The sequence below is a fragment of the Chrysochloris asiatica genome, unplaced genomic scaffold (assembly GCF_000296735.1).
Source record: "Chrysochloris asiatica unplaced genomic scaffold, ChrAsi1.0 scaffold00124, whole genome shotgun sequence".
In the NCBI taxonomy this organism is placed as follows: Eukaryota; Metazoa; Chordata; class Mammalia; order Afrosoricida; family Chrysochloridae; genus Chrysochloris; species Chrysochloris asiatica.
The window spans coordinates 5,463,802-5,491,392 of record NW_006408642.1 but is presented as its reverse complement, the minus strand read 5'-3'; the positions used below and the strand labels follow the sequence as shown (position 1 = coordinate 5,491,392).

Genomic DNA, 27,591 nt, shown 5'->3' with positions numbered 1-27,591 from the left:
TTTCAGCAAGCATGGTTATAACACCTGCATATCGCAGGTTGTTAATGAGTCTTCCTCCAATCTTGATGCCATGTTTTTCTTCATATAATCCAGCTTCACTGATTATTTTTTCAGCATACCGATTGAATAAATATGGTGAATGAGTACAACCCTGGCATACACCTTTCCTAATATAAAACCACTTGGTGTTTCCTTGTTCCGTTTGAACAACTGCGTCTTGGTCTATGTACAGGCTCCTAATAAGCACAATTAAGTGCTTTAGAATACTCATACTTTGCAATGTTGTCCATAGCTTGCCATGATCCACAGTATTGAAAGCCTTTGCATAGTCAATAAAGCACAGGTAAACATCTTTCTGGTATCCTCTGCTTTCAGCCAACATCCATCTGATGTCAGCAATGATATCCCTCATTCCGCATCCTCTTCTGAAACCAGCTTGAACCTCTGAAAGTTCTCTGTCAATATATGGTTGCAACCATTTTTGGATTACCTTTAGTAATACTTTACTCACATGTGGTATCAATAGCATTGACTGATGATTTTTGCATTGGGCCACCTCCCTTTGGAATGGGCACAAATACAGAATAGATTAGTACCTTGAGTGCCGCTTCACTTTGTTGAAAGATTTCAATTTGTATTCCATTAATTCCCAGTGCCTTGTTCTTTGCCTATGACTTCAATGCACCTTGGACTTCTACCTTCAGGATTATTGGCTCTTGATCATATGCTACCTCCTGAAATGGTTGAACACTGGCTATTTCCTTTTTGGTACAGTAACTCTGTGTATTCCTTCCATCTTCTTTTGATGCTTTCTTCATCATTAAGTATTTTGCCCATAGAATGCTTCAATACCGCAAGTCGAGGTTTGAATTTTTTTAGTTCCCTCAGCTTGAGAAATGCTGAGTGTGTTCTTCTTTCCTTTTGGTTTTTTAACTCCAGGTCACTTTGCACATTTTGTTATAATATTTCACTTTGTCTTCTCAAGGTGACCTTTGAAATTTTCTGTTCAGTTATTGTAGTTCCTCACTTCTTCCCTTTGCTTCAGCATCTCTATGCTTCAAAGCAAGTCTCAGGGTCTCTTCTGACATCCATTTTGGACTTTTCCTTTTCTCTTATCTTCTCAATGATCTTTTGCTTTCTTCCTGTCTGATGTTCTTGATGTCATCTCACAACTCTTCTAGTCTTTGATCTTCAGTGTCTAATGCATCACATCTGTTCTTCAGAAGATCTCTAGATTCAGGTGGGATATATTCAAGGTCCTATTTTGGCACTTATGGACTTATTTTCATTTTCTTCAGCTTCAGTTTGGTTTTGCATATGAGCCATTGATGGTCTGTTCTACAGTCTGCACCTGGCCTTGTTCTGGCTGATGATATGGAGCTTTTCCACTGTCTCTTTCCACAGTTGTAGTCAATTTGATTTCTGTGTATTCCATCTGGCAAGGTCTATGTGTATAGTAGTCTTTTGGTGGTGGTAGTGTGCAATGGAGTTGGTTCCGATTCATAGCGACCATGTTTAGGGTTTCCGAGGCTGTAAATCTTTACGGGAGCAGAAAGCCTCATCTTTCTCCTGGGGAATGGCTGGTAGTTTCAAATTGCTGACCTTGAGGTTAGCAGCACAATTTATAACCACTATGCTACCAGAGTCATCTTTTATGTTGTTTAAAAAAGATATTTGCAATGAAGAATTCATTGGCCTTTCAAAATTCTATCATGGGATCTCCAGCATCGTTTCTATCACCAAGGCTGGTATTTTCCAACTACTAATCCTTCCTCTTGGTTTCCAACCTTTGCATTCCAATTGCCAGTAATGATCAATACAGCTTGACTGCATGCTTGGTAAATTTCAAACTGATGAAGATGGTAGTATTCTTCAATTCATCATCACTGGCTTTAGTGGTTGGTGCATAAATTTGAATTAATAGTGGTATTAACTGGTCTTCCTTGTAGGAGGATGGATATTAACCTGTCACACACAGCGCTATACCTCATGATTGCTCTTGGTCTGTTCTTTTTAATGATAAATGGAACGCCATTCCACTTCAATTTGTCATTTGAAGCATAGTAAATCATGTGATTATCAGATTCAAAACGGCCAATACCACCAGTCCATTTCAACTCACTAATGCCAATGTTTATATACTCCATTTCATTTTTGACAATTTCCAATTTTCCTAGATTCATACTTCGTACATTCCATGTTCCAATTATTAATGGATTTTTACAGCTGTTTTTCTTCATTTCGAATTGTGCCCAATCAGCAAATGATGGTCCTAAGGGCTTTACTCCATTTGTGCCATCACGATGAACTCTACTTTGAGGAGGTAGTTCTCCCACATTAGTATTCTGAGCACCTTCCAACCTGAGGGGCTCATCTTATGGCATTTTATCTGACAATATTCTGGTGCTCCTCATCATGTTTCAATATTCAATAATCTGGTGCTGACAGTGTTCCACTGCTATTCATAAGGTTTTCAATGACTAAATATTTGGAAGCAGTTTGTCTTTCCTACTTCCTAGTCTGTCTTCTTCTGGAAGCTCATCAAAATCTGTCCACCGTGGCTGACCCTGCTGGTTTAAAATACTGGTGGCATATCTTCCAGAATCACAGCAACATACAAGCCATCACAGTACGACAAGCTGACAGATGAGTGATGGTCTTTTCACTTAACATGATGTTTTCCAGCTTCATCCACATTGTACCATGTATCAGAGCGGCATTTCTTTTTATGCCTAAACACTGCTATCAGTTAATAAACACTTGGGTTATTTCCACTTTTGAGCTATTATGAATAATGCTGTTATGAACAAGTTTTTGTGTGGTTGCTTATTTTCATTTTGCTCAGACAATGGTATCCCCTGCTACCCAAAGGTAGAGCATGCCTATGTAAACTGAAATGAAGTATAACAAATTAACAAAGAGCATTCATTTATATACGGAAAAAATTTGAGTATTCTCACAATCAAAAAATAACCTATCAAATCATACCAAATAACACACAAATACCTAAAATCACACTAATATACAGTGTTCACCGATATGATTTAGAGTTGTGGTAGTTATGATGCGCTGAATATAGTATCTGGTGACCCCACTCTCGCTGCTAGAGTGTGCACTCTCTCCTTAAAAGCTCGATGCAAAACCAATGCTGAATGCTACTTTCACCTTGTGCCTTTTTATCATAAAAGTGAAAATCATCTTTGGAATTCTTTCGGTTAGCAAAAACAAGTACTAATGGAGTTCTTTTGTAAAAGCCAAGCGGCATAATAAAGCGAACTTTAAAAAAAAAAGGGGATTATCTTTATATACCTGGGAGTGGAAGTGCAAAATCATATGACTTAGCATTTTGAGGAACTGTTCAACTGTGTGGTCATAACATTTTATATTCCCATCAGCAATATATGAGGGTTCCAATTTCTCCTCATCCTGGACAACATTTGTTACGTTTTGTCTCTTTAATTATTATCATTCTAGTGGGTCTACTTCCATAAAACTTGTTGTCGTTGTTAAGTGTTGTTGAGTCGGTTCTGACTCATAGTGACCCTGTATAGGGTTTCTAAGGAGCAACTGGTGAGCTTGAAACACTGACTTTGCAGTTCAAACCGACTTTGCAGTCCAGCACATTAACCCACCAGTACCACACCAGGACTCCATAAAACTTACAGCTATTCAAACCCTATGTAGCAAGGTTGCTCTGTCACACATGGGATCTCTATGAGATAGAAATGACATGATGGCAACAGATAGCAGTGTGAAGTAGTATCTCACTGGGGTTAATTAATTTTTTTTAGATCTTACCCTGGTTCAAGAATGATTTCATAATACTTACAAAAGTATATACAAAGTATTGAATGTACTGCTAAAAAATCTAGACAACAGAGAAGAAAGTAGGGAAGATGAAGCCAAAGACAAGCAGTGTCTAAAAATGACTTCTGGATCATCATGTAGGGATTAAAATTGACATGCAAATTAAAAACATTTGGTTATAATTTCTAAGGTCATAATGTTTCTGACTGAAAAATATAGTAACACAAGAGAAATTCAGTTTTTCATTAGTTTAAGAGGATGAAAAGGGAGTCATGATCCAAACTGCAAAAAATTAAAACAGCATATATTATTCCCAACTTTCAGATCAAACTAAAGTGTAGCAGTTAGACCAATAGCCTTTCGAGTATCTTTGATGGCAATCATGGTAAGAAATATTTTATCCAGTACACACACGTATGTGTTTGTGTTTAACTAAAACTAGTATTTTAAGAACTAATATTTAAACTTACTACCAGAAAAACAATTCCAAAATAATCCTGCTTCATTTTTGAAAAAAAAAAAGAATCAAAACAAAAGGCTGGTCCTGAATACAAATGTGTGTGTTACGATTTGGAGTCTGAAAAACACTGATTTAACAAACAAACCAGAAAAGGAGTAAATAAACCTATAAAATGAGTTAGAGCTGACCATCACATTCCTCAGAAGTCTATAGGAATAATTTCAATGCTGTAGTTGTCCAACATGGTATTTTGTAGCCACTGAGTCTGATTCAGAGTCCTGGTGTGGCACTGTAGGGTAAGTAAGCACTGATTGCTAACAAGGATGGCAGTTCAAATGCAGCAGTTGCTGCTCAGAAACCCTATACAGGGCTGCCAAGAGTTGGAACTGACTGGATGGTACTTTACAACAACATAGGTTAAATTGGGGTCTTGCTGTGGAGCTGTAGGATAAGCACTGGACTGCTAGCCACAAGGTGTACTGTTTAAACCCACCCGTCACTTCTTGGAAACCCTATACAGGGTTGCTAAGAGTCGGAACCAACTCTTAACAACAAATTTTTTTATTAAAGAAAGAGGAATTTCATCAGGTGAACAACATACCAATAAATACTCAGTTTGGACAAGGAACCCCAGTAAGTACCGCTTATTTTGTTGAATTGACTTCTTATAGCTTTAATTCCTTTTCCAGCATTTTAACTCCTAGTTCTGGGTCCTTGGTACAAGTTTTTTTTGGTAATGGCTATACATCCAGCTCCTAGTAAAACTGCACTCTCCAGTCAATGGAATGACCAACTGATGATTCTCTGAAGTTCTTTAACATTATTCTAAAACTCCTTGGCTTCAGTCAAGGCCCAGCAGCACTCCGTTTTGCTTTCTGGTCTTCATTTAACCTTGTTTCTTTTGTACACCCTTTAGGACAGGTAATCCCAATTTTTGTTCACTTAGACACACAGACAAATAGAGCAATATTCTCCTACTAGTGTAAGCAGATGTTTCATGGGCTGAATCCCAGGGGCTACAAGGATGAGAACCTGTCTTCTAGAGCATGCTTCCAGCAATCCACTCTAACTCCCACCGTAATCTGTGTGTAATTTACCTCACATCAGTACCCCAGCTTTCTAAACCCGCTTTTGAATGAAACTGTCCATTTGTTACTCTTACTTCTTATTGCTGCATTACTTCTGGTCTATCATTAAATGATAGTTTCCCAAGGCCATAAATTCATTTCAGTTATTTTTACAGAGCAGAATCTGAATAAATAAATCTACATATTTAGGGAAGTGATTTACCCATCAGTTACAAATACAGTTTTATATATCATAGATTATCACCACAGATATATACATGCAGATACATACATGCCTTCAGACACAGACGTGTCTCCCTTTCTGCACAGCACTAGGCCACCGTCCTGTCTCTCGAGGCTTATTTGGGATCTAGCTAGATAACACAGGGAGAAATTCCTGAGCTAGTATAGACAATCCACACAGCTGACCCTCTGCCAGTGGATAATTTGTATGCTGTAATGAGTGAGAGTATTTTGATAAGACACTGGAATCCTCAGATTTCAGAACAGAATGGTCTTTGTGGAGACCAAAAATGACTTACTTGAAACACTATTAAAAATACCTTACCAAAGCATACCAAATGACAGAAGAAAAATACTTTGTGTTTGGTTTTTATAAGGAAAAAGGATTCCTTCTTAATAGTCTGTTCTAGACGGAATTTTAAACAGTTGTCTCCATGTATGTTTTTTACATACAGGTTAGTTTCCTAGTATCTATTACTACTGAGCTTTCTGAAGAAATAAGGGCATGCCTAATACATAAATAAGTATAAAATGTTTTTATAGTCTTAGGTACAGCTTTTCTCCATATAGCAGCAATAAAACCAGAATCAAAACCAAGCCAAAAATATCCTGTATGTGTCTGGTATTGTAAGATCGAAAGTTAAATACATGTGGAATTATTCTAGTAAAATTAAAGTAAGAAAGATAAAATATTTTTTCCATAATGGTTACTGGATTAACTATATTGACAGGATTGATTTTTCTAGAAAACTCGACTTTAAATTTAAACCTGAACTACAAATACCAGTTAAATAAAAACTTTCACATACATAAGGGTTGTTTCCATTTTCGAAACGTGCTCAAGTTCTTCGTTAGGGTCCTTGAATCCCGTAAAGGAGTAGTAAGACTTGTCCCATTTGATGGGCCTGTCAGGCATCCTTTTAGCTTTCTTGAGAGGTTGAACATGCACATGAGTATTCAAGCTCTGGAGGTGTTCAGTAGATAAACTGCAGGAGTTGAGAATATCTAATACTGTGCTTTGTAGATCTCTGGTGTGCAAAGTAAATTTGACAGCTCGAAATCCTAGAGAATATAATTTCCCCAATTAATACAGATGATTATTTATTTTACGTTAAAATCAGCCTTTCATCCACACTGATAAAATCAAAGTCTTTAAAAACATCCCATCACTGATTTAATTCATATTACTTTCAATTCATCTATAAATGGAAAACGACTCCCCTCAAACTAAACTAGATTGTTTTTATCCTCACGAATTCCCCTACCCTTCAATTCCCTTTTCTATTTTGGCACCTGGGACTAAACCCATCCTATCCCACGAAGGAGATTCAGAATATTTTTGATTCTGCACATAAATGTGGTCTCCATGTCTAAGAAATAGGATAGTGTTTCTATAAGCTAAAATGACAGTTTCTAGGACTAAATTTTAAGAGGAAGGAGACAGACACTCAGCATTATCACAGTAAGGTCTAGAGGTCACAGAAGTCCATCTCAATTTTTTTTTTGATGACTGCAAGAGATTATTGTCCACATACTCGCCTGCCCAACCAGCCAGGGGCTGAATATTTTCAGGAGTGATTTAAAAGTTGCTAAGGTGTGGCATTGTGGGATACAGCACTGGACCACAAGTCCTGGTGTGGTGCTGTGGTGCTGAAAGCAGGGTACACCCATAGTGGATAGGTTTCAGCTAAGTCTCCACACTAAGACAGACTAAGTAGGAGAGGGGGACTACTTCTGAATGTTTAGCCACTTTGGAATAGCAGTGGAACACTGGTAGACAGCATCAGAATACTGAATACTGAAACATGATGAAGAACACTAGAATACTGTAATCTTAACAGCAATTCTGAGGATGGCGCAGGACCGGGCAGTGTTTCATTCTGTTGTGCATAAGGTCACTATAAGTTGGAATAGACTCGCTGGCACCTAACAACAATAATTAAAAGAGTCCTGGCGTGGTGCTGTAGGATAAGCACTGGCCTGCTAACCACAAGGTTGGCAGTTCAAACCTACCAGTCGCTCCTTGGAAATTCAATACAGGGCCACGATAAGTCAAAACTAACTCAATGGCAATTTACAACAACCATTTTTTAAAAGCTCGTATTTCACAATCGAATTTTAATACTAGGTGGTCATTTGGCTGAGACTAGCAATTTAACTTGTTCATTCAACTGCAGGAAAGCCACTGTTTCCCCTCCCCACAGGGTATTGTTAGGCATGGTTCTCAGGGTTTTATAACTTGTGAGTCAAATTCTCACCCATTCTGCCATTATTCTCTCTCCTTTCAAATGTGAAGACTGGAGCCAGGGCTTATATCTGAGTGACACAAAGTGTCAGCTTATAACTGAACAGTCACCAAGACAAGTACAAAGTCTGCTTTACTAGACATAAGCTTTACAAACAGTTAGGTACATAACCTAGACTTGCCTCTTCTAAACCATCTAATATGGTAGCTAAGAGTCACATACGGCTATTAAAGCTTACAATTTAAATTTCAGTTCCTTGGCCACACCAGACACACTGTGTATACAACATGTGGCAGTGGCTACTGTTTTATACAGCAGAGATGTCGAACACTGTCATCACTGTAGAAGACTCTTTTGGACAGCACTGCTCTTGACCTTTTCTATATGCTCACGTGTACGCATGTTATATACGACATACAGGTGATATAAGGGTCCTGGTAGTCTTAGTGGGTTATGCATTGGGCTGCTAACTACAAGGTCAGCAGTTCAAATCCACCAGTCACTCCTTGGGAGAAAGATGAGGCTTTTGGCTCCCATAAAGATTTATAGCCTCGGAAACCCTATACAGTTGGAAACAACTCAACAGCACTTAACAACACACGTGTGAAACGGACACAGAAACACACACCCATAGTGTGAATTATTTCTTCTGGGCATAAATGGTATCATTATGGATATGTTATTTTGGATTTGCTTTTCTCACTAACCTTGGTTGATTGACTTCCATATCTGTATGTACAGATCTACCTCATTTTTTAGTAACTATGTAGGAGTCTTGGTGTGGTGCTGCAGGGTAATGCACTGGACCACAAGATCAGTTGAATCGCAAGGTCAGCAATTCAAATCTACTAGTCGCTTCTTGGAAACACTATACAGGGTTGCTATGGGTCAGAACTGACTTGACAGCACTTAAAAACAACATATACTAGTCCATATATGAATGTAGGAGCTCTGGTAGCGTAGTGGTTACGTATCGGGCTGCGAACCGCAAGGTCAGCAGTTCGAACTACTAGTTGTTCCGCGGAAGAAAGCTGAGGTGTTCTGCTCCCATAAAGATTTACAGTCTCGGAAACCCTGTACAGGGTCGCTATGAGTCGGAACCGACTCCACGGCACACAGCCACATATGAATGTGGCATATTTTACATAACACTTCTGATATTGGGGGACATATAAAAATTATTTTCACTATCCCATTCAAGGATGAAATGTATTTTCTTGTCTTTGTCACTGACAGCAGAGGTTGCCCATAAATGCCACACAAGATTTATAGGCTCCAGAACATGCAATCTAATGAAGAGTTGTTATGTGAATCACTTGATGGTAAAGTGTGAACTTCTAGTCAGTGAAGAGGATAAGGAAAACCCAGCAAAAGGAAAGGAAAGCCCAGATTCCTAACCTGGGAGGTAAGGAAGAAATAGCTTATCCTTAGAATAGCCAAGTTCAGGAATAAATCTCAGTCTCTATCTCCATTTCTCAATTCCATCAATCATGTAACCTAAGTGATGGCTGCCATCTGTTCCATACCACTCTGCTCGTGCCCTTCATTAGTTTCTCAGGATACATTCTGAGAAAAACTTCTGGGTCAGAAGGTGCTTTGGAGGTACTGGGCAAATAATTCCAAGCTGCCCTCTAGAAAGTATGTCTGCGATTATACTCTCACCAGTAATGGATGACAATGCAGCCTTACCATCTATGTGCAGTATCAGTAAACAAGAAAAAAATTCATACCTATTTCAGTTTGCATTTGATTATAGAAGCATTAACATGTTTATTGGCCATAGGTATGCTTTGTTTCCTGAACTGCTTACTCTTTGCTTTTGCCCATTTTTTAATGTAAATATTTTCTTTTTAATGTCTTATAGCCCTTGATATAGCAACATTATATATTGTTATATATGCTGTATATTTTCTCCAATATCTAATTCATTAATTTTTTTTTATAACCTATCTTTGTTTAATGAATGATTGGCTCAAAGTTCACATTAACTGGAAGTACAGGTTTTCTGTCTTTGCTCAACAGAGTGCATTAGAGTTATTTTACCATTAAGTCACAGAAATCTCTTAGTGAATCTTCAACTTTTACAAGAAGTGATAAGGATGAGTATTTTCCCAATGGCCAGCAAAAGAATGTGTAGCAAAAGAAATTATTTCAGCCTTTATGGATTTCAATGTATTAATAATGCAAAATGGTCCATGAAACCTTAGCAATGAAAACGACTAGAAAACATTTTCTCTCACTACCAGCTTAATTATCAATGAAAAAGTGATTAATGATTTCCAGTAGTCTAAAAATAAAACACTTGATCTTAGCGTGGTCCTGATCATACATTTAGTAACATCTGGAAATAAATTGATAAACCGGGCAACATGTAACAACTGAGTCCTTTCTAATCACAATATTTGTCTTAGAGTCACACTGGCAGCATCATCTTTGTTAATTTTGGTGACTATTAACTATTCTAAGGAGCCTGGTGGCATTCTTTATCATGTTATTCTAGCAGAATACAATAAATTGTACAGAATTCAAACAAAAACAAGCAAGCAAGCAAAAAAAACCCTACAACCAAAAAAACCACTTTATCTTAATTTTATAATCAGAAATAAATGGCAAATACACATATTTTAAATTTGTTGGATTTCCAACCTTTGTCATAAAGGCAGAGGCAGAAATGATTTAAAATGCAGTACATAAGTCAAAACATGAGGCTACACTAGGAGACATTTCTTCTAGTGCTTTCTTTTTCGGTAATTGCTTTTGAAACTTCCTAAGTTTCCCTCTAAGATTTCAAAATGCAATGTGATCTTTAATTTCATGAATATTCAGTATTAAAATTAAATGCAGTTGATGATGGTAGTACACATAATAGTTGTAACTATAGAAATGAGCTTAGCTCTCCCAATCACAGAAAAATAAAAACAGACTGGTGATAGTATTTCCATTAAAAATACTGTAAAGGCTGTTATCTGCCTGTATAAATTTCATCAGTTATCCTGGAGAAAACATGACACCCAAGTAGACCACTATGCATTAGTATGCTTTTTCTTCAACACCTAGTCTAATCTAGACCCAGTATATTAAGAACATGTATCCCTGTAAAACAACTATAACTATTTGTGCTACACTAGCAGAGAATTTACCTCAGTTTCTTAGGGGACTCCCGTGGTTTAGAACAGAATATTCATAATGGATTAAACAGTGATTATTTACATATTATGTAGTCCTGCTATGGCACTGTAGGATAAGCACTTGACAGCAAGGTTGGTTTGAACTGCAAGGTCAGCAGCTCAAACTCACCAGCTGCTCCTTGGAAACCCTATATAGGGTTGCTGTGAGTTGGAACCAACTTGACCACACTTAACAACAAGTTACATATTACAGTGCTTAAACTGAACTGCTATCTAGAGTAATAAAAAACATAATTTAAATATCCTTAATAAAAGGAGTATGAGTTGACTTTCTGAATAAAGAATTGTTGTTGTTGAGTGCTGTAGACTCGGTTCTGATTCACAACGACCCTGTGTAAGGTTTCCAAGGAGCAGCTGGTGAGCTTGAATCGCTGACCATGTGGTTCAAATCAACTTTGCAGCCCAGCTCATTAATCCACAAAACTCCAAATCTTAAGTAGGTGGAGAGACAACTAAGGAATAGAATCTGTGATTCCTGACCTCTCATGTTATGGGAAAATTAAGAGAAAATAAAGAGACGACAGGAGAAATAAACTAGCAAAAGTGAGTCCTGGAGGCTCTGGGATACAGGGATTGAGGCATGGTTTGAATGGGTAAAAGACGGGAAATAATGTTAAGATGCTTGGCTGTCTTTTGAATCTTGGTTTCCCTTGTCTACTATTGTAAAGTAGACACTTGATGGAGAGAGAAAGGAATAGCCAGAAACAGCACCACAGAAAGTTTATGTAAGTCTATCTTCAGCCTATAACTGATTGGAACACCTAAAATGGGGCTAGAACTTGCCCAGTGAAGGAGGCTTCCTACGGAGCCCTAGCATTGCATAAGATCATAGGTGGAATCTGGATCCCCATCCAGAATCTTCTGAGGTAGGAAATTTCCACTTGAAAGGACAAGCAGACCAGCCTGGAGTGGCTAGAAGAATAGAAGATACTTCTTGAGAGAAAGACCAGTAGGAAAAATCAAAAACAGTAACAGCAGTCTGAATGACTACTACAAGAACAAGCAAGATGTTCACCCAGGAGCCATCAAGGCAAGCGGTCAGGTCCCCTCAGGGCAAACTCCTTCAAAGACTGAGACTCAAGGGGAATACGTGAGCAGGCATGTGGTCTTGCTGGTGACCGTGTTGGTCTACCAAAAAAGGGAAGTGGGGTAAAAACAGCAAAGAAGTTGTGAGCTAAGTCCGATTATGTTCAACAGATTCCTGTCAACCTGAATCGAGACCTGATTGGCCAGCAGTATGGTGAGACCTGAGGACTCTTGGGTCCAGGGACAGGGACAAGGCCACAGAGGACTAGAGCGGAGAGGGAAGTGTCCAGCTGGTATGAAGTTAGGGGAGATAAACAAGGAACACCGTACTTGCAGATAGTACCCACTTGACCTGGCTTCAATGGCTGGATGATCAAAACTTGACTAGAGGAAGAAAGAAGACGAAAAAAAAAGAGTAATTCACTACAATTTGACGAACTTGACCTATACTTATGGATGCAATAGCTCAAAAGAGGGAATGAATCTTCACAGCAAGGATCATTACAGCCACCCCCTTGGTATACAGGGTTGACAGGGATGGGCAACTTAGACACTGGCTACACAAAATGGGGGGAAGGCCCTACAAAAGGCATGAAGTGACTGGCTTACAAGATTTCCAGAGAGAGCCTAGTTTCAGAGGGTGCAGGGGAAGACAGAATCTCCACTAAGTGGTTTCCAACCTGTCTGGACGGGGCTGGTTAAAGGAGATGGGGATAAGATACTTGTGGTTCAATAGTGAATAATTGCTATCAGGACTGATTGTGAGTGTTACAAATGTAAAGGTAAATGTTTTGTAACAAAAGGAAGGGAGTGGTTGATCTTGCAGTCCAGGAGCAGAGGACTCTGGGACCATCAAGGGAAAAGAGTGAATGAAGCAGTGAAGTCGGAGATGGAGGCAGAGACAATGATGTGGAGAGATGGAGCAACTGGGGACTCTAGACTCAGGGAGGGAGAGGGGCTGTATGCTGACAGCCAGGGGGCAGGCTTGCAGGATGTATCCTTTGATTGCTTGATGATGCATGGAGGGGACTGTAATCATTGCAATGAAATGAAATATGATAGCAGGAATGTAAAGCTGATGTTCTCCTATGTAAACGTTCACTCAATTCACAATAAAAACGTAAAAAAAAAAAAAAAGTGAGTTCCTGGAGAGAGAGAGTGGGAAGTTCTTTTCACTACAACAACCCCATTAGTTGTAAACACCTATGGTGTGAGTGGACTCTACCCAATACTCAAACTCTTTAATTTTAACATATAAACCAGAAGTGAAGTTAAAGTCATTCAGCAAGTCAGTGGCAGAATTAGAATTAAAAGGTCTATCAAATTTTGAGCTCTAGTTTTTGAAAAAACAGTAGTGCATTTTTCTACTTGTTCTAGCATTAACTCACAGAAAGCTTTTTAAAAATCTTTAAATTGTTTTAAAGTTCATTTTAAAAATAAAGTTATTTCCTTAAGGATCATCAAAAGGATGTATGCCTGAAGAAATGACAAGATTTTAAAGATCTTTACTTGAATACATGGCCTTTATTTTCAGTATCATTGGATCATGGCTATTGTTGTTAAGTGCTGCTAAGCTGATTCCAACTCATTGCGACCCTGTATAGGGTTTCTGAGACTTTTAAAAATCTTTCTGGGAGCAGAAAGTCTCATCTTTCTCCTGCAGAGCGGCTGGTGGGATCAAACTGCTGACCTCATTGTGGTTCACAGTTCAGTGCTTATCATATGAAGATAAGCAGGGACAAATGACACTGAAAAGAGTTGTACACTAAGACTGACTAGACTTTAGAAGAAGCATACATCTGGAGTCAAAAGACTTGGTTTCAGCACCCATATTCTACCTTCTAACACAGAACAAATACAACCTACCTCATAGGGTACTCTGAGCACTCAAACAATACTGTAAGCTGTGTTTTTTAGAACGGTAAGTTGTTAAATACATGTCTGTATAACACTTAAAACTAAGTAGCAATAGGAAGGGGTCAAATAAGAGCATCTTCAGGTATATATATATAAAAAGTTTAACCACACAAAAAATGGATTGCTCAAACACATGCAATCAGGAATAGACCTAATTCTAGGAAAACAATCAGTTAAATGAAATGATATTACTTTTCTATGACTAAGATTTCAATCCAAAGGCTTGTGTGGTATTATCAAATTAATGAATATATTCAACATAAAATTTGCAAGGAAAACACTAGAAATAAAATAACGTACCGGAAGTACTAAAGGGCTCCTGGCCATCAGAAGAATTCTGTTCTGTTACTCTGACATAAAATGTAAGCTGAGTTGGTTTCAAAGACTTGAAGTCTGGTTTCTGGAGGTTTTCTAAGTAGACACTTAATCTCTTAAGAGAATTTTCATTGACTTCCTGGAAAAAAAATATTACGGTGCATTTACACACAAAATAGAAAAATATGAAGACATTAGAAATTATACCTAAACTCTTGAACACATTATTGAAAGTATTAAATAATTAAGTATTAAATCCCTACAAAAATGTAGGGATTTCATACCTTTTTGGAAAAAGATAAGATTGGATTTATACCTCACAATACTTAACACAGTGAATTCAAAATGGATGTCTAAACATAAAAGAATGGAACCAGACAAGTACATGAAGAAAACATGATTAAATTCCTTTATAAACTAGTGTGGAAAAACTTTAACTGTGACTAAAAATCCCAAAATAATACATGAATGATAAACTCAATGACATAAAAAAGAATTAAACTTCTACACAGCAAAAACACAATAAGCAAAATTAAAAAAATAAATAATCAAATGGGAGAATCAACGAGTGTTTGCAACTTATTTCACAGCAACAGGCTAATCTCCCCAACAATTCCTCACCTCACCATCATCTATCATCGATTCCAAGTCATAAGGACACTTAAACAGGGATTCTAAGACTGTAAATCTTTATGGGAGCAAATCTATGCTCTAAGGAGGGACTGGTAGGTTTGAACTGCCTATCTTATAGTTAGCAGCCAACACTTAACCCACAGTGCCACCAAAACTCCTCCCCTTATACTGTTGCTGTTGTAAAGTGCTGTAGAGTTGGCTCTGATTCATGGTGACCCTGTAGAGGGTTTCTGAGGAGTGGCTGGTGGGTATGAACCACTGACCTTGTGGTCAATATTCTAGTACTTACCCTATAGTACCATACCAGGACTCGTTATATAGGAAGTTCTTAAAATTCTCACCCATAGGACATTGGCTGAATATTAAAATGAAATGCACAAAGATCTGGAGTTAGAAAACCAAAAGAGAAGAACATACGTGACATTTCTTAAGCGGAAAGAACTAAAGAAAAATTCAAGCCTTGAGTTGCAATATTGAAGGATTCTATGGCCAAACACTGAACAACAAGGAAGCATTCAAAGAAGACGGAAGGAATATACAGAGTCCCTGTTATCCAAAAGAATTGGTTGATGTTCAACCATTTCAGGAAGAAGCATATGATCAAGAATGGATGGCACTGAAGGAAAAGGTCCAAACTGTAAAATAGGCCCTGGTAAAAAACAAGGTTCCAGGAATTGACAGAACACTAATTGAAATATTTCACCAAACTGATGCAGTACTGGAAGCACTCACTAATCTATGCTGAGAAACTTGGAAGACAGCTACCTGATCCGTTGCGGACCGTGTAAGACTGGTGAGAGGTTCGAGGCCCTATGGGCCCGAGTGTAACAAATGAGGCCACTGGCAGTTAATGGCAAATTGCTTTCATCTTAATATTCAGTTATATATATTAAATTAATACATGGAGCCTTTGAAAATCCACAGATAAATGTGATAATTTTCCTAAAGCTGAGACTAAAGGTTGCAAGGTTAAACCTTTCTCCAAAGGATTAACTAAAAATATCTTAGCTACTTCTCGGTTCTTTGTTCTATAGACAAAGAACCCATCCTCCCTAATCCCTTTTCCAGGTGCAGCCCATTCACCTGGGAGTCTCCTGCAGAACTCTCACCTTCCCTCAACTGACCTCAGGGGCTATAGATATGTTAATTGGGCCTGAGAATCCAAGTTGCTGGCCTGGGATTCGAACCAGCGAAGTACAATGTAAAGTTACCTGAATGTCTGGAAAATTACTGATGTTAGCTGTATCCTGTTTCAGTCCCTCCCAGCTTGGTGTGAAACTCCTCCCCTAAATAAAGCAGAGGCCCGGGCCTCCCCAGGTGTGCATTACTGGTTGGAAGGCATGGAGTAAAGATTGCGGTGCATTACTGGTTGGAAGGCATGGAGTAAAGATTGCGGTGCATTACAGGTTGGAAGGCATGCAGTAAAGATTGCAGGGCAGTGAGTTGCCCTGCAGAGGCCACGATGCCTGTACTTCCAAGTCTGCCCACCAGTGATGTATCCACCCTGGCTTTGGGGTGCCTCATTGTCTCCCTTCTTCTGTTTGTCTGTGTATTCTTTCGCTATCCCTATCGCCACTGGATCTCCCCTCCTCGTGAACCAAACACTCGTGACAACTATGTCGAGGGAAAACCCCGACACTGATCAACTAACTGGAAGGTGTGCTCATTCCAAAGAAAGGTGATCCCACAGAAGGCAGAAGTTATTAAACAGTATTGTTAGTATCATATACAAATAACATTTTGCTGAAATTCATTCATAACACTTGCAGCAGTACATCAACAGGGAGTTGCTAGAAATTCTTTCCAAATCTCACATTTAGTCTCAAAACTGGCCCAGAAAACATTATCACTAATAATTGCTTTTTAAACAAATGAGAGCTTTCATAGGAAGTAAGTGTGATCTTTTCCATTTTCAGCATCTCTACATTTCAAATTAGTTCAAAGCCATGGTGATGTCACCATGAATAATGCAAATTTACTGAACTCTGTATCACATTGCATCAATGGTAAATGAACAAAATAAAGACAAACACAGACTTACAAAAAAAAGAATAAATATTTACCCTTTCTCGGGGGTGTTGTCCAAAGAAATCTGGATGCACTGCAAAATAGAAAGGCCTCAAGGCATTGACCGCTTCAGCTCCTGATAAAGATCTTGAGTAAAGAAACCAGTGTGGAAATGTCTTCTGTAGACATAACCTTTAAAAAAATAATAACTTTATTTTTCACTGAGGTGCACATGTATGTGCAGGCACACACATCTGTAGTGTATGTTGTTGTTGTTGTTAAGTACTGTGGAGTTGGTTCCGACTCATAGTGACCCTGCACAGGGTTTCCGAGGCTGTAAATCTTTATGGGAGCAGAATGCCTCATCTTTCTCCCATGGAACTGCTGGTAGTATTGAACTGTTCTCCTTGAGGATGACAGCCCGACTCGTAACCACTACGCTACCAGAGCTCCAGCGTGTAAGTGACATTAAAATTACTATGCACAAAAATATGCCATAGATTCAATATGCAAACTAAAATGCAGAACTTTGTCAGCTTCTGAAACGTACACATTTTTTAACAAGCAGGTAGTACTGCATGGTTTCTAATACGGTGGTTTCTAAATTCTGCAGGTCCAATAAAAGGAGTCATGGCGTGGTGCTGTAGGATAAGCATTGGCAGTTCAAACCCACTAGCCTTGGAAACCCTATACAGTGTTGCTATGAGTCAGAACTAACTCAATGGCACAGCAATATAAGAAATATAATAAAAAAATCTCCCCTCAAAAGTCCACTTAAAAATGCTGAGTTCCCTACCAATACTGACAATTTTCTATATAAGTTTCTTCTTTAGATAAGCGCAATTTTCTTTTTGTTGTTAAGAAAAATCAAGATGTATCTTAGTTCATCTCATTACTTGTTGTTGTTGTTAGGTGCCATCGAATCGGTACCAACTGATAACGACCTTATGCACAGCAGAACGAAACACTGGGCCAACCTGACCCTGGGCCAACCGCACTACTGTTGCCATGTTTGAGTCCATAGATGCTGCCACTTGGCCAATCCATCTCGTTGGGGGTCTTCCTCTTTTTCTCTGACCCGCCACCTTACCAAACATGATATCTTTCTCCAGCGACTGGTTCCTCCTGACAATATGTCCAAAGCATGAGAGACGAAGTTTGGCCATCTTGGCCTCTCATTACTAGCATGCTAAAATTATTCTAGTTGGATAACTTGATATTTTAATTCTTAAATTCTGGTCCAACTTCAGAGTATTTTTCTCAAGTACAAGGGGGTTTTAAAATTCCATTATCATTTAATTCCATTTTTTCCATGAACTTTCTGAAACTCCACATACAGTTTTAAATCCAAATGAAATTACTTGTAATTTTTTTGAAGCATTTCCATGAAACCTATTTTGACTGTTACATTTTCTTTTTTTCATTCTTTAACAGTCTATAAAGAAGTCTGTAAATATTGTGCTAACTTTTATTTTTCTACCAAGACAAACCTTTCAAAATCCTTTTGAAAAGTTTTATTGTTTTTACAATGGTAGAGATGTACTCTCTGGAGACATCTATCCAACAATGTGGAGGCCACTGACATTTTCAGATTACCTTTTATTTTGCTTTTCATGTACTTATTCTCCTATTGTTGTTAGGTGCCCCAAGAATCTGTTCAGACTCATAGTGACCCTAAGTATAACAGAACGAAACACTGCTCAGTCCTTTGCCACCCTCACAATTGTTTAATTTCTTAGAAAGTTAATATATGGGTTGTACACTAAAGATGGACTCCTGGCGTGGTGCTGTAAGACTAAATACTGGACTGTGATCTAAAAGGTCAGCGGTTCAAACCCAATAGCTGCTCCTTGGAAACCCTGTACAGGGTTGCTATGAGTCGGAACTGACTCCACAGTACTTAACAACAACAAAACACTAAAGATGGTAATAGGAATTTGAACAGTAAAAGAAACAATGATAAGGTATTAAACTCCTCAGTGTTGTTGCTCAGTGCCATCAAGTTGCTCAGGACTCACAGTGATCCTGTATAGGGTTTCTATGGCTGCACATCTTTGTTGTTGTTGTTGGTAAGTGCCATCAAGTCGGTTCCGACCCATAGTGACCCTATGTAGGGTTTCCAAGAAACAGCTGGTGAGCTTGAACTGCCGACCCTACAGTTCAAACGACTTTGCAGTCTGGCACATTAACCCACAGTGCCACACCAGGAGTTCTACAGTAGTAAAAAACCTTTATCTTTCTCCCATATAGCGGATGGCGGGCTCAAATCTCTGACCCAGTGGCCAGAAGTCCAGTGCTTATCCTGTAACACCACTTTACTCCCAAAAGTCCTCAATAAGAGGCATTAAATGTAACTGACAGACAACTCTGCTTATTCCACCTAAGCTTCATTTCTCATTTCCAAACGTCTGACAGATACTTGGACACATGCCAGCATCTCTGCTGTGCTCAGTCACTGCAGCCCAGGGAGGCGAGGCTTCATGGTGGGCCAGAGGGGCAGAAGAGCTAAACCAGCATCTTAGGGCAGCCACACCATGGGGTCTGACACAGGTAATACTGTTAATGCATCCAAATGAAAGCACAGCAGTGAAAGTACCTCAAATTAAACTACTGTGTGACTTTCAATGCAGGAAATTCAACACATGAAAATCCGGATTTATATAAAGATGTTAGGGAAGGATTGTTGTTGTTGTTGTTGTCAGGTGCCATCGAGTTGGAACCGACTCATAGCGACCCCATGCACAGCAGAACGAAACAATGCTCGATCCTGGGCCAACCTCACCACCGCTGCCACTCCCGAGTCCATCAATGATGCCACCTGGCCGATCCATCTCATTGGAGGTCTTCCTCTTTTTCTCTGACCCTCCACCCTACCCAGCATGACATCCTTCTCCAACGATTGTTTCCTCCGGACTACATGTCCAAAGTAGGAGAGACGAAGCTTAGCCATCCTAGCCTCCAAGGAGCACTTTGGCTGCACTTCTTCCAAAACAGATCTATTGGTTCTTTTGGCAGTCCATGGCACCCTCAGTATTCTCCTCCAACACCACAACACAAAGGCATCAATTCTTCTACGATCCTCCTTATTCACTGTCCAGCTTTCGCATCCATATGAGGCTATTGAAAACACAATGGCCTGGGTCAGGCGCATCCTAGTCCTCAAGCTGACATCTCTGCTCTTCAACACTTTAAAAAGTTCCTGTGCAGCAGATTTGCCCAGTGCAATACATCGTCTGATCTCTTGACTGCTACTTCCGCGAGTGTTGATAGTTGATCCAAGAAGAATGAAGTCCTTGACAACTTCAATCTTTTCTCCATTGATAAGAATGTTGTTTATTGGTCCAGTGGTGAGGATTTTTGTTTTCTTGACATTGAGATGCAATCCATATGTAAGGTTGTGGTCTTTGATCTAAGTAAATGTTTCAAGTCCTCTTCACTTTCAGCGATCAAGGTTGTATCATCTGCATATCGCAGGTTGTTAATGAGTCTTCCTCCAATCCTGATGCCACGTTTTTCTTCATAGAACCCAGCTTCTCGTATTAGACTTTAACAAAAGGAATCACTACAGTAATCTTTGTCAAAGAAGAGGTAAGTATTTCAGGCTTTGTGGGTCATATAGTCTAGATCACAACTCTTTAACTGTGCTGTTGTGGAGGGAAAGCAGCCAGAACTCCATTACCATTGAGTCAATTCCAACTCACAGAGACCCTTTAGAGCAGAGCAGAACAGTCCTACCATACAGGGTTGCTATTAGTTGGAACTGACTCAATAGCACTTAACTACAACCCTCTACCACAGTACAAAATCATTAGAATTTGAACCTAACAATAAATTGAAATTAACCACATGCATGGCAGATTTTTACCCCCAACACTAATCACAGGTTAAACCAAGCTTACCTTCTTATAGATCTTAGGTTGCAAAACATTTCTGTACACCAACTTCCAGGCATCCATTAATCACTTAAAAGTAAAGCAGATAAAAGGGGTGGGGAGAGGGAGATGTGAATCACATGAACTTTTCTAATAATTTAGATAGTTAGCAAGGTATACTATGGTCTTCATGTCAATTGGCCAAGTGATTTTTAAGAGTTAAACATTTTTTATAACAGTTTTAGGTGTACAGAAAGTAACACAGAAAGAAGAGTTCCCATATGACTGTCTACTCACTGCACGAAGTTTCTATTTTAGTATCTTGCATTAGTGTTGACCAAAGAATTAAAAAAATCCCATGTGGCACAGTGGGTTAAGCATTGGGCTGCTAACCACAAGGTTGGTGGTTCAAAACCATCTAACCACTCATTGGGAAAAAGATGAGGCTGTCTGTTCCTGTAAAGATTTCATCTCAGAAACCTTTAGCAGCAGTTCCCTCTGTCCTGCCAGGTTACTATGAGTCAGAATCGATTTATCAGCAATGGGTTTGGTTTGGTTTTCCTTATAAGCAGTCCCTTAACAAAGTCTTGAATGTCACATTGTTGTTGTTGGCATTACCATCAAGTCGGTACTGACTCAAAGTGACCCTCTACACAACAGAATGAAACACTGCCCGGTCCTGGACCAACCTCACAATCGTTGCTACGTGTGAGCCCATAGATGCTGCCACTGTGCCAATCCATCTATCTCGTTGGGGGTCTTCCTCTTTTTCTCTGATCCCCCACTTTCTAGCCCGAGGGGCTCATCTTCTGGCACTCTTATGTGACAATATTCTGGTGCTCTTCATCATGTTTCAATACTCAATAATCTGGTGCTGACAGTGTTCCAATGCTATTCATAAGGTCTTCAGTGACTAAACATTCATAAGTAGTTCATCTCTCTTTCTTCCTAGTCTGTCTTCATCTGGATGCTCATCTGAAACCTCTCCACTGTGGGTGACTGTGGGTGACCTTGCTGGTATTTAAAATACCCATGGTATAGTTTCCAGAATCACAGCAACACACAAGTCACCACAGTAGGACAAACTGACAGATAAGTGGTGGTGAATGCCACATTATTCACACAATATTCCCTGGTAAACAAACTATCCCTTTCTTCTCCTTCCTACTTAACCTCCAAACTGTCTCTACTCTCCATTCCCTGCAGAAGTCAGTTGAACAGTATATTCTCTCAAAACAAAATACCACAGAGCTAAAGACTTATTGGAAATTTTTTTTTTTCTTCAGAATACAGTTAAAACTAGGGGGCTTCAGAGAGTTTGTGGGAAAATGGAATGAAAAAATGGAACTTTCCCACAAAATTTTTGAAGCCCCTTTGTAACAGTTGAACCAAAGTAATGTAATATAGCATACTTTTCAGTTTCAGAACGATGAAAATACATTATTTTTAAGAAGAATCATAAATGTCCGGGGCAGGGGGGAATACATTTTCAAATAATGTACACTTGAATTTTTTCTAGTTCTCTTAAAGAAAACTGGTTTTTCCCCTTGGAGTCCTGAGTCTTCTGAGCTTTTTATACACACAACTCAAAGTGATAGAGAGTGTAGTGTGTGCACTCATATCGAGATCTGGTTTTTGGAAATGACAAAAGGAAATGAGGAAAAGGAAAGAAAGAGAAGGAATAAAAGTCAGCCTTGAGGGTAGTGTTTCTCAAAGAGCAACAGCATCACTGGGAACTTCTTTCTGTTGTGGTTTTAGCAGCTGTCATGTTGCCTGACTCGTGGTGACCTCAAGCACAATGGAACAAGATGCTCAGGTGTGAGAACTAATGCTGCAGGGAGTATCCTGTCACCAAGAACGATGCTGACAGACATGTTAGGAAACTTGGAAGCTTAACTTATTGTAAAACAATCACTTGTTTAACACAAATTTAGGAGTCCTTGAAGAGCACAAATGGTAATGTGCTTGACAACTAGTCAAAAGATTATCGCTCTAATTCTGAATGATCAGATAGTTCTCAACTGCGCACAACCAAGAACCCAATTTTATCACTTCGGTCCGAAGACTCTGGGAAAACCAAATCAGTAGGGGTCTGATAACTAAAATGACAACCACTATTTGCTATGAGACAACCAGAAGATTCTCACAGCTGCTATTCCTTCCCTTATAGAGGCAGCTAACAGAAAACCAAATTACACTGAGCCAGTTGAAGCTATGTTGCTTCTTCAACAGAACAGAGTTGGGTGTTCTCAACTGCTAGGAAGCTTGGTGCTGCACTCACATCAAATGCAGGTTTCTTGTCTTAACATCACTGTGGTGATCCAACTTGGGAGGAAACTGATTCCTTAATTAATGTAATTCATTCAAAGGTATTTATTGAGAGAGTACTTGATGTGCCAGACCCTGTGCAAAACACTAGAAATAGAAAGACACTAAAGGACCTCTAGTAGTGTAGTGGTTAGGAATCAGGCTGCGAACTGCAAGATCCGCAGTTCGAAACTACCAGCTACTCCGTGGGAGAAAGATGAGGCTTTCTGTACCTGTAAACATTTACAGCCTCGGAAACCTTGTTCAGGGTCACTATGGGTCGGAACCGACTCGACGGCACTTAACAACAACAACAAAGACAACTCCAGCTCTCAGTAACTTAGTCTAGGAGAGAGGGAGGAGTTAAAAAAAAGACACAAGTAGGTCATTGGAAAACACTCCAGTAAGTGCAAGGATACAGTAAGTGCACAGAGTAGTATGGGAAATTCCCAGGCACTAAGAAGCTCTGGTAGCATAGTGGTTACCAGCTGGGCTGCTAACCTTAAGGTCAGCAGTTCAAAACTATCAGCAGTTCCGCGGGAGAAAGATGAGGCTTTCTGTTCCCGTAAAGATTTACAGCCTCAGAAACCCTGTGCAAGGTCACTATGAGTTGGAACTGACTCCACAGTACTTAACAAGAGTCCTGGTGTGGCACTGTGGGCTAATGCGCCAGACTGCAAAGCCGTTTAAACTGCAAGGTCGGCGGTTCAAGATCACCAGCTGCTCCTTGGAAACCCTATACAAGGTCAACAGCACTCAACAACAACAGCTAGTATGGGTACCACTTGAGAGTTCAGTCCAAAGGTATGCTGTCTTCCTTGGAAGAAGGCTGAATGTTGAGAAAGGACTGTAATTTGCTCATGAACCACTGAAAATGGCTACTTTAATCCATTTAGTGTTACCAATACTCAGTGGTGGTGGTTATGTGCTGTGGAGTGGGTTCCGACTGACAACTACCCTGGGGAGTGGCTGGTGGTTTTAAACTATCATCCTCAAGGCTAGCAGTCAAGTGCTAAATTAGCGAAATATCTAAATTAGCGAAAAATCCCAATTATGACCTATCTTAAGAAAAACTTATTCTGCTTAAATTACTTTCAAAGGATACAGAAACAGTGTTGCAAAGTACAGGTCCTAGGATTGATCTTTTGGCTATTTAGCAAAATTTTTATTTATAAGTAATTTCTTTTAACAGTTAAAAACCTCAAGTTACTGTGACGTTCCTTAGTAACTAACTTGTAAGGTTTGGAAAGCAGTTTGTCTTCGTTGCTTTTAACTGGCATGCTCCTTACACAAGGAAGAAAGGCAAAAGAGTAAAAGCAGAAAGTTGTTATAAGAAATAAGCTGAAAATAAATTGCAGAAAAATCTAATTTCCCAGATTGTGTAGCTTCTTTTCCTAAATCTTTTGCTAAGAGATTTTAATCACAACAATTTTGGAAAGTCTCTCCTGTCAATGATTTCGGGAAATAGTAAAATGAGAAACAATAAAACTTAAACTGTCTTTGGTATCTTACTTAAAAATGAGTTAAAATAGAAGCGATGCGGATACTCCGGCCCCGACACTGCCTCAGTTAGAAGTGACACGACCAGCTATGCAGACTCTGAGCCTCCCCCCAACCCTCCCTTTCCCCCTCAGAGGAGTCGGAAAGCACGATTGCAGCCTCTCCTTACAGTTCTGGTAAGGGTCCGACGCCAAGGTTCTCTCAGACCTGCTCCACGTCCCACCCTAAACCAGCTGGGAGCACCAATGCACTTCTCGCAGGGTTGTGCGGGAGCGCGCGTGGGGGCGCATGCGCAACGGCGCCGACCGGCCCAACAAGCGGGCACTGTAGTACAGGCCCGGCGCTTCCACTTGCCCTAACTTGACTTTGCTACAAGATCCTACTCTCAGTGCTCGCTGAACCTCAACCCCTGAAATCTCAGCAGGGGACGCTCTGCTTCATCACCCATCCATCCGGCGACCCCCTAGGGCGGAGGTGGGTCAGGGCGGAGGTGAGTCCGAGCAAGGGGGATGGGTCCGCAGATCTGAGCTCTCATTGGCTAAAGCGTGCCAGGCCTTTCTCCCTAAAGCGCCTGCGCGCGGCCAGAGCCGCGGATTAGAACCTGGGGTGGTATCCCTTCCCGCGCTGACGTCAGCGGACTGGTGACCGCTCCTCCTTCCCCGCGAGGTTTGAAGCCCCCTCCCCTCCGCGAGTTGTGTAGTTCCCGCCCCTCCCATTCTTACCAGTCGGCCCCAGAGGGGCTCAGTGTATTTGGCTGCACGGCTTGTTGCTCTGTGCTTGGAGACGTTCCCGACACATAGCGACCCTGTATAGTGTTTCCGAAGAGCAACTGGTGATTTTGAACCGCCGACCTTGCAGTTCAAACTGACCTTGAGGTCGAGGTTTATTTTATGGCGCCACACCAGGACTCCATACCGGGTTTGGGAGAAGCGAATGAGATTTCCGAGATAAAAGACTAGGCTGGAAGGAGTCGGAAAGTACCTCGAGGGTCGGCGGGGAACGGGGAATGAAGAGGAACCACACGATGGAGGACGCTAACACTCCCTACCCTAACCCCTGAACGACAGGGGATGAGGCCTTGTTATCCACACCAGGACTTAGCTGTTTTGTTCTTCATGTTCCATGGAGTCGGTACCGACTCATAGCACCTAGTACAGGGTTTCCGAGGCTGTAAATCTTTACGGGAGCAGAAAGCCTCATCTTTCTCCCGCGGAACAGCTGGTCGTTTCGAACTGCTGACTTTGCGGTTCGCAGCCCGATCGTAACCATTGTGCTAGCTGTTTTAGCCATTTAAAATTGTGTAGCCCAGTGGCATTACTTACATTCACAATGCTGTGCAGTCATAATTACTGTTTACTGTATTTCTAAAACTTCAACACTTACAACAGAAAATCTGTACTGCATTAAATATATTCTCCTATTCTCCCATCTTTTAACTCCTAGCTCCTGTAACATTGATTCCTCCAGAAACTGCCATAAACAAATTTAGAAAAATATAATCATGATTCTTTCCCCTTTTCTACCTTGCTGAAGATTTTGGCACTGTTGAGTGAGGCAGGAAAAAAAAGTCTCCATGTATTCCAGTTTAGCCATTTATGAAACATTCAGTCCCACTCTACTTTTGCTGATCATCTCCTTTCTCACATCTTCTACCCCTCTAATGCATCCATTAAGGAAGATCGTAGAAGAATTGATGTCTTTGAGTTGTGGTGTTGGAGAATACCGAAAGTGCCATGGACTGACAAAAGAACCAATAGGTCTGTTTTGGAAGAAGTACAACCAGAGTGCTCCTTGGAGGCCAAGATGGCTAAGCTTCATCTCTCCTACTTTGTACACATTGTCTGGAGAGAACAGTCGCTGGAGAAGGATGTCATGCTGGGTAAGGTGGAGGGTCAGAGAAAAAGAAGACCCCCAACGAGATGGATCAGCTAGGTGGCATCATTGATGGTGTCAAGTGTGGCAGCAGTAGTGAGGTTGGCCCAGGATTGGACATTGTTTCGTTCTGCTGAGCATGGGGTCTCTATGAGTCGGTTCCGACTCGATGGCACCTGACAACAATGCATTCATGCCACCTACATTTAAATGGTCTTATTGGGACTCTTTGACTCGGTGACACTTAACAACATTGGGACTCTGGTAGCATAGTGGTTACGAATCGGGCTGCTAATCTCAGGGTCAGCAGTTCGAAACTAGCAGCTGTTCCTCAGGAGAAAGATGAGGTTTTCTGTTCCCATAAAGATTTACAGCCTCAGAAACCCTGTACAGGGTCACTACGAGTCAGAACTGACTTCACAGCATATAACCACAACATTGGGGACCATAATGCGCTGGACTGCAAGGTCAATTTGAATTAGGTCGGCAGTTCATGCTCACCAGCCGTCCCTTGGAAACTCTATACAGGGTCGCTATGGGTCGGAACCCATTCGACAACAACAACAACACTGAGAACCACAAGGCAGTTCAAAGTCATCAGCTGCTCCTTGCAAACCCTATACAGGGTCGCTTTGAGTCAGAACTGACTTGACAGCGCTTAACAATTATTTCTCTGGCGTTCTGGTGTGGCACTGTGGGATAATGCACCGGGCTGCAAGGTCAATTTGAACTACAAGTTCAGCACTTCAAATTCACCAGCCTTTCCTTGGAAAGCCTAGACAGTGTCGCTAAGAGTCAGAACCGACTTGACAGTATTTAACAATTATTGCTCTAATTCCTCTCTCAGCATTTCAGTTTGTTGATTCACTCATGGTGACCCCATGTGTATCAGGGTAAAACTGTGCTTGCTCTATTATAGAGTTTTCAGTGACTGGTAGATCATCATGCCTTGGATCTGAGGCACCTTTCGGTGCACTCAAAACTCCACCCTTTTGAATAGCAGTGAAGCATTAATCTTTTGCACCATTCAGGGACTCAAATACTGATACAGAAGGAGACCTGATGGTACAGTGCAGAAGTGCTTGGCTGCTGCTAACTTTAAAGTTCTGCTACTCAAACCCACCAAGAGCT

General features: G+C 40.3%; 1 protein-coding gene across 1 annotated transcript in view; it reads right to left on the bottom strand.

Annotated features, from left to right (window-relative positions):
* The window catches only part of TCAIM (T cell activation inhibitor, mitochondrial), a 40,614-nt gene extending 19,777 nt beyond the window's left edge, over positions 1 to 20,837 (bottom strand). Inside the window, exons 1-4 of the mRNA XM_006868776.1 lie at positions 20,809 to 20,837; positions 16,966 to 17,101; positions 14,255 to 14,408; positions 6,387 to 6,639 (exon numbers count right to left, since the gene is read on the bottom strand). Of these exons, the coding sequence (XP_006868838.1) occupies positions 6,387 to 6,639; positions 14,255 to 14,408; positions 16,966 to 17,101; positions 20,809 to 20,837 (572 nt within the window). The remainder of the gene's footprint in view (positions 1 to 6,386; positions 6,640 to 14,254; positions 14,409 to 16,965; positions 17,102 to 20,808) is intronic.
* Between the last annotated feature and the right edge of the window lie 6,754 nt (positions 20,838 to 27,591).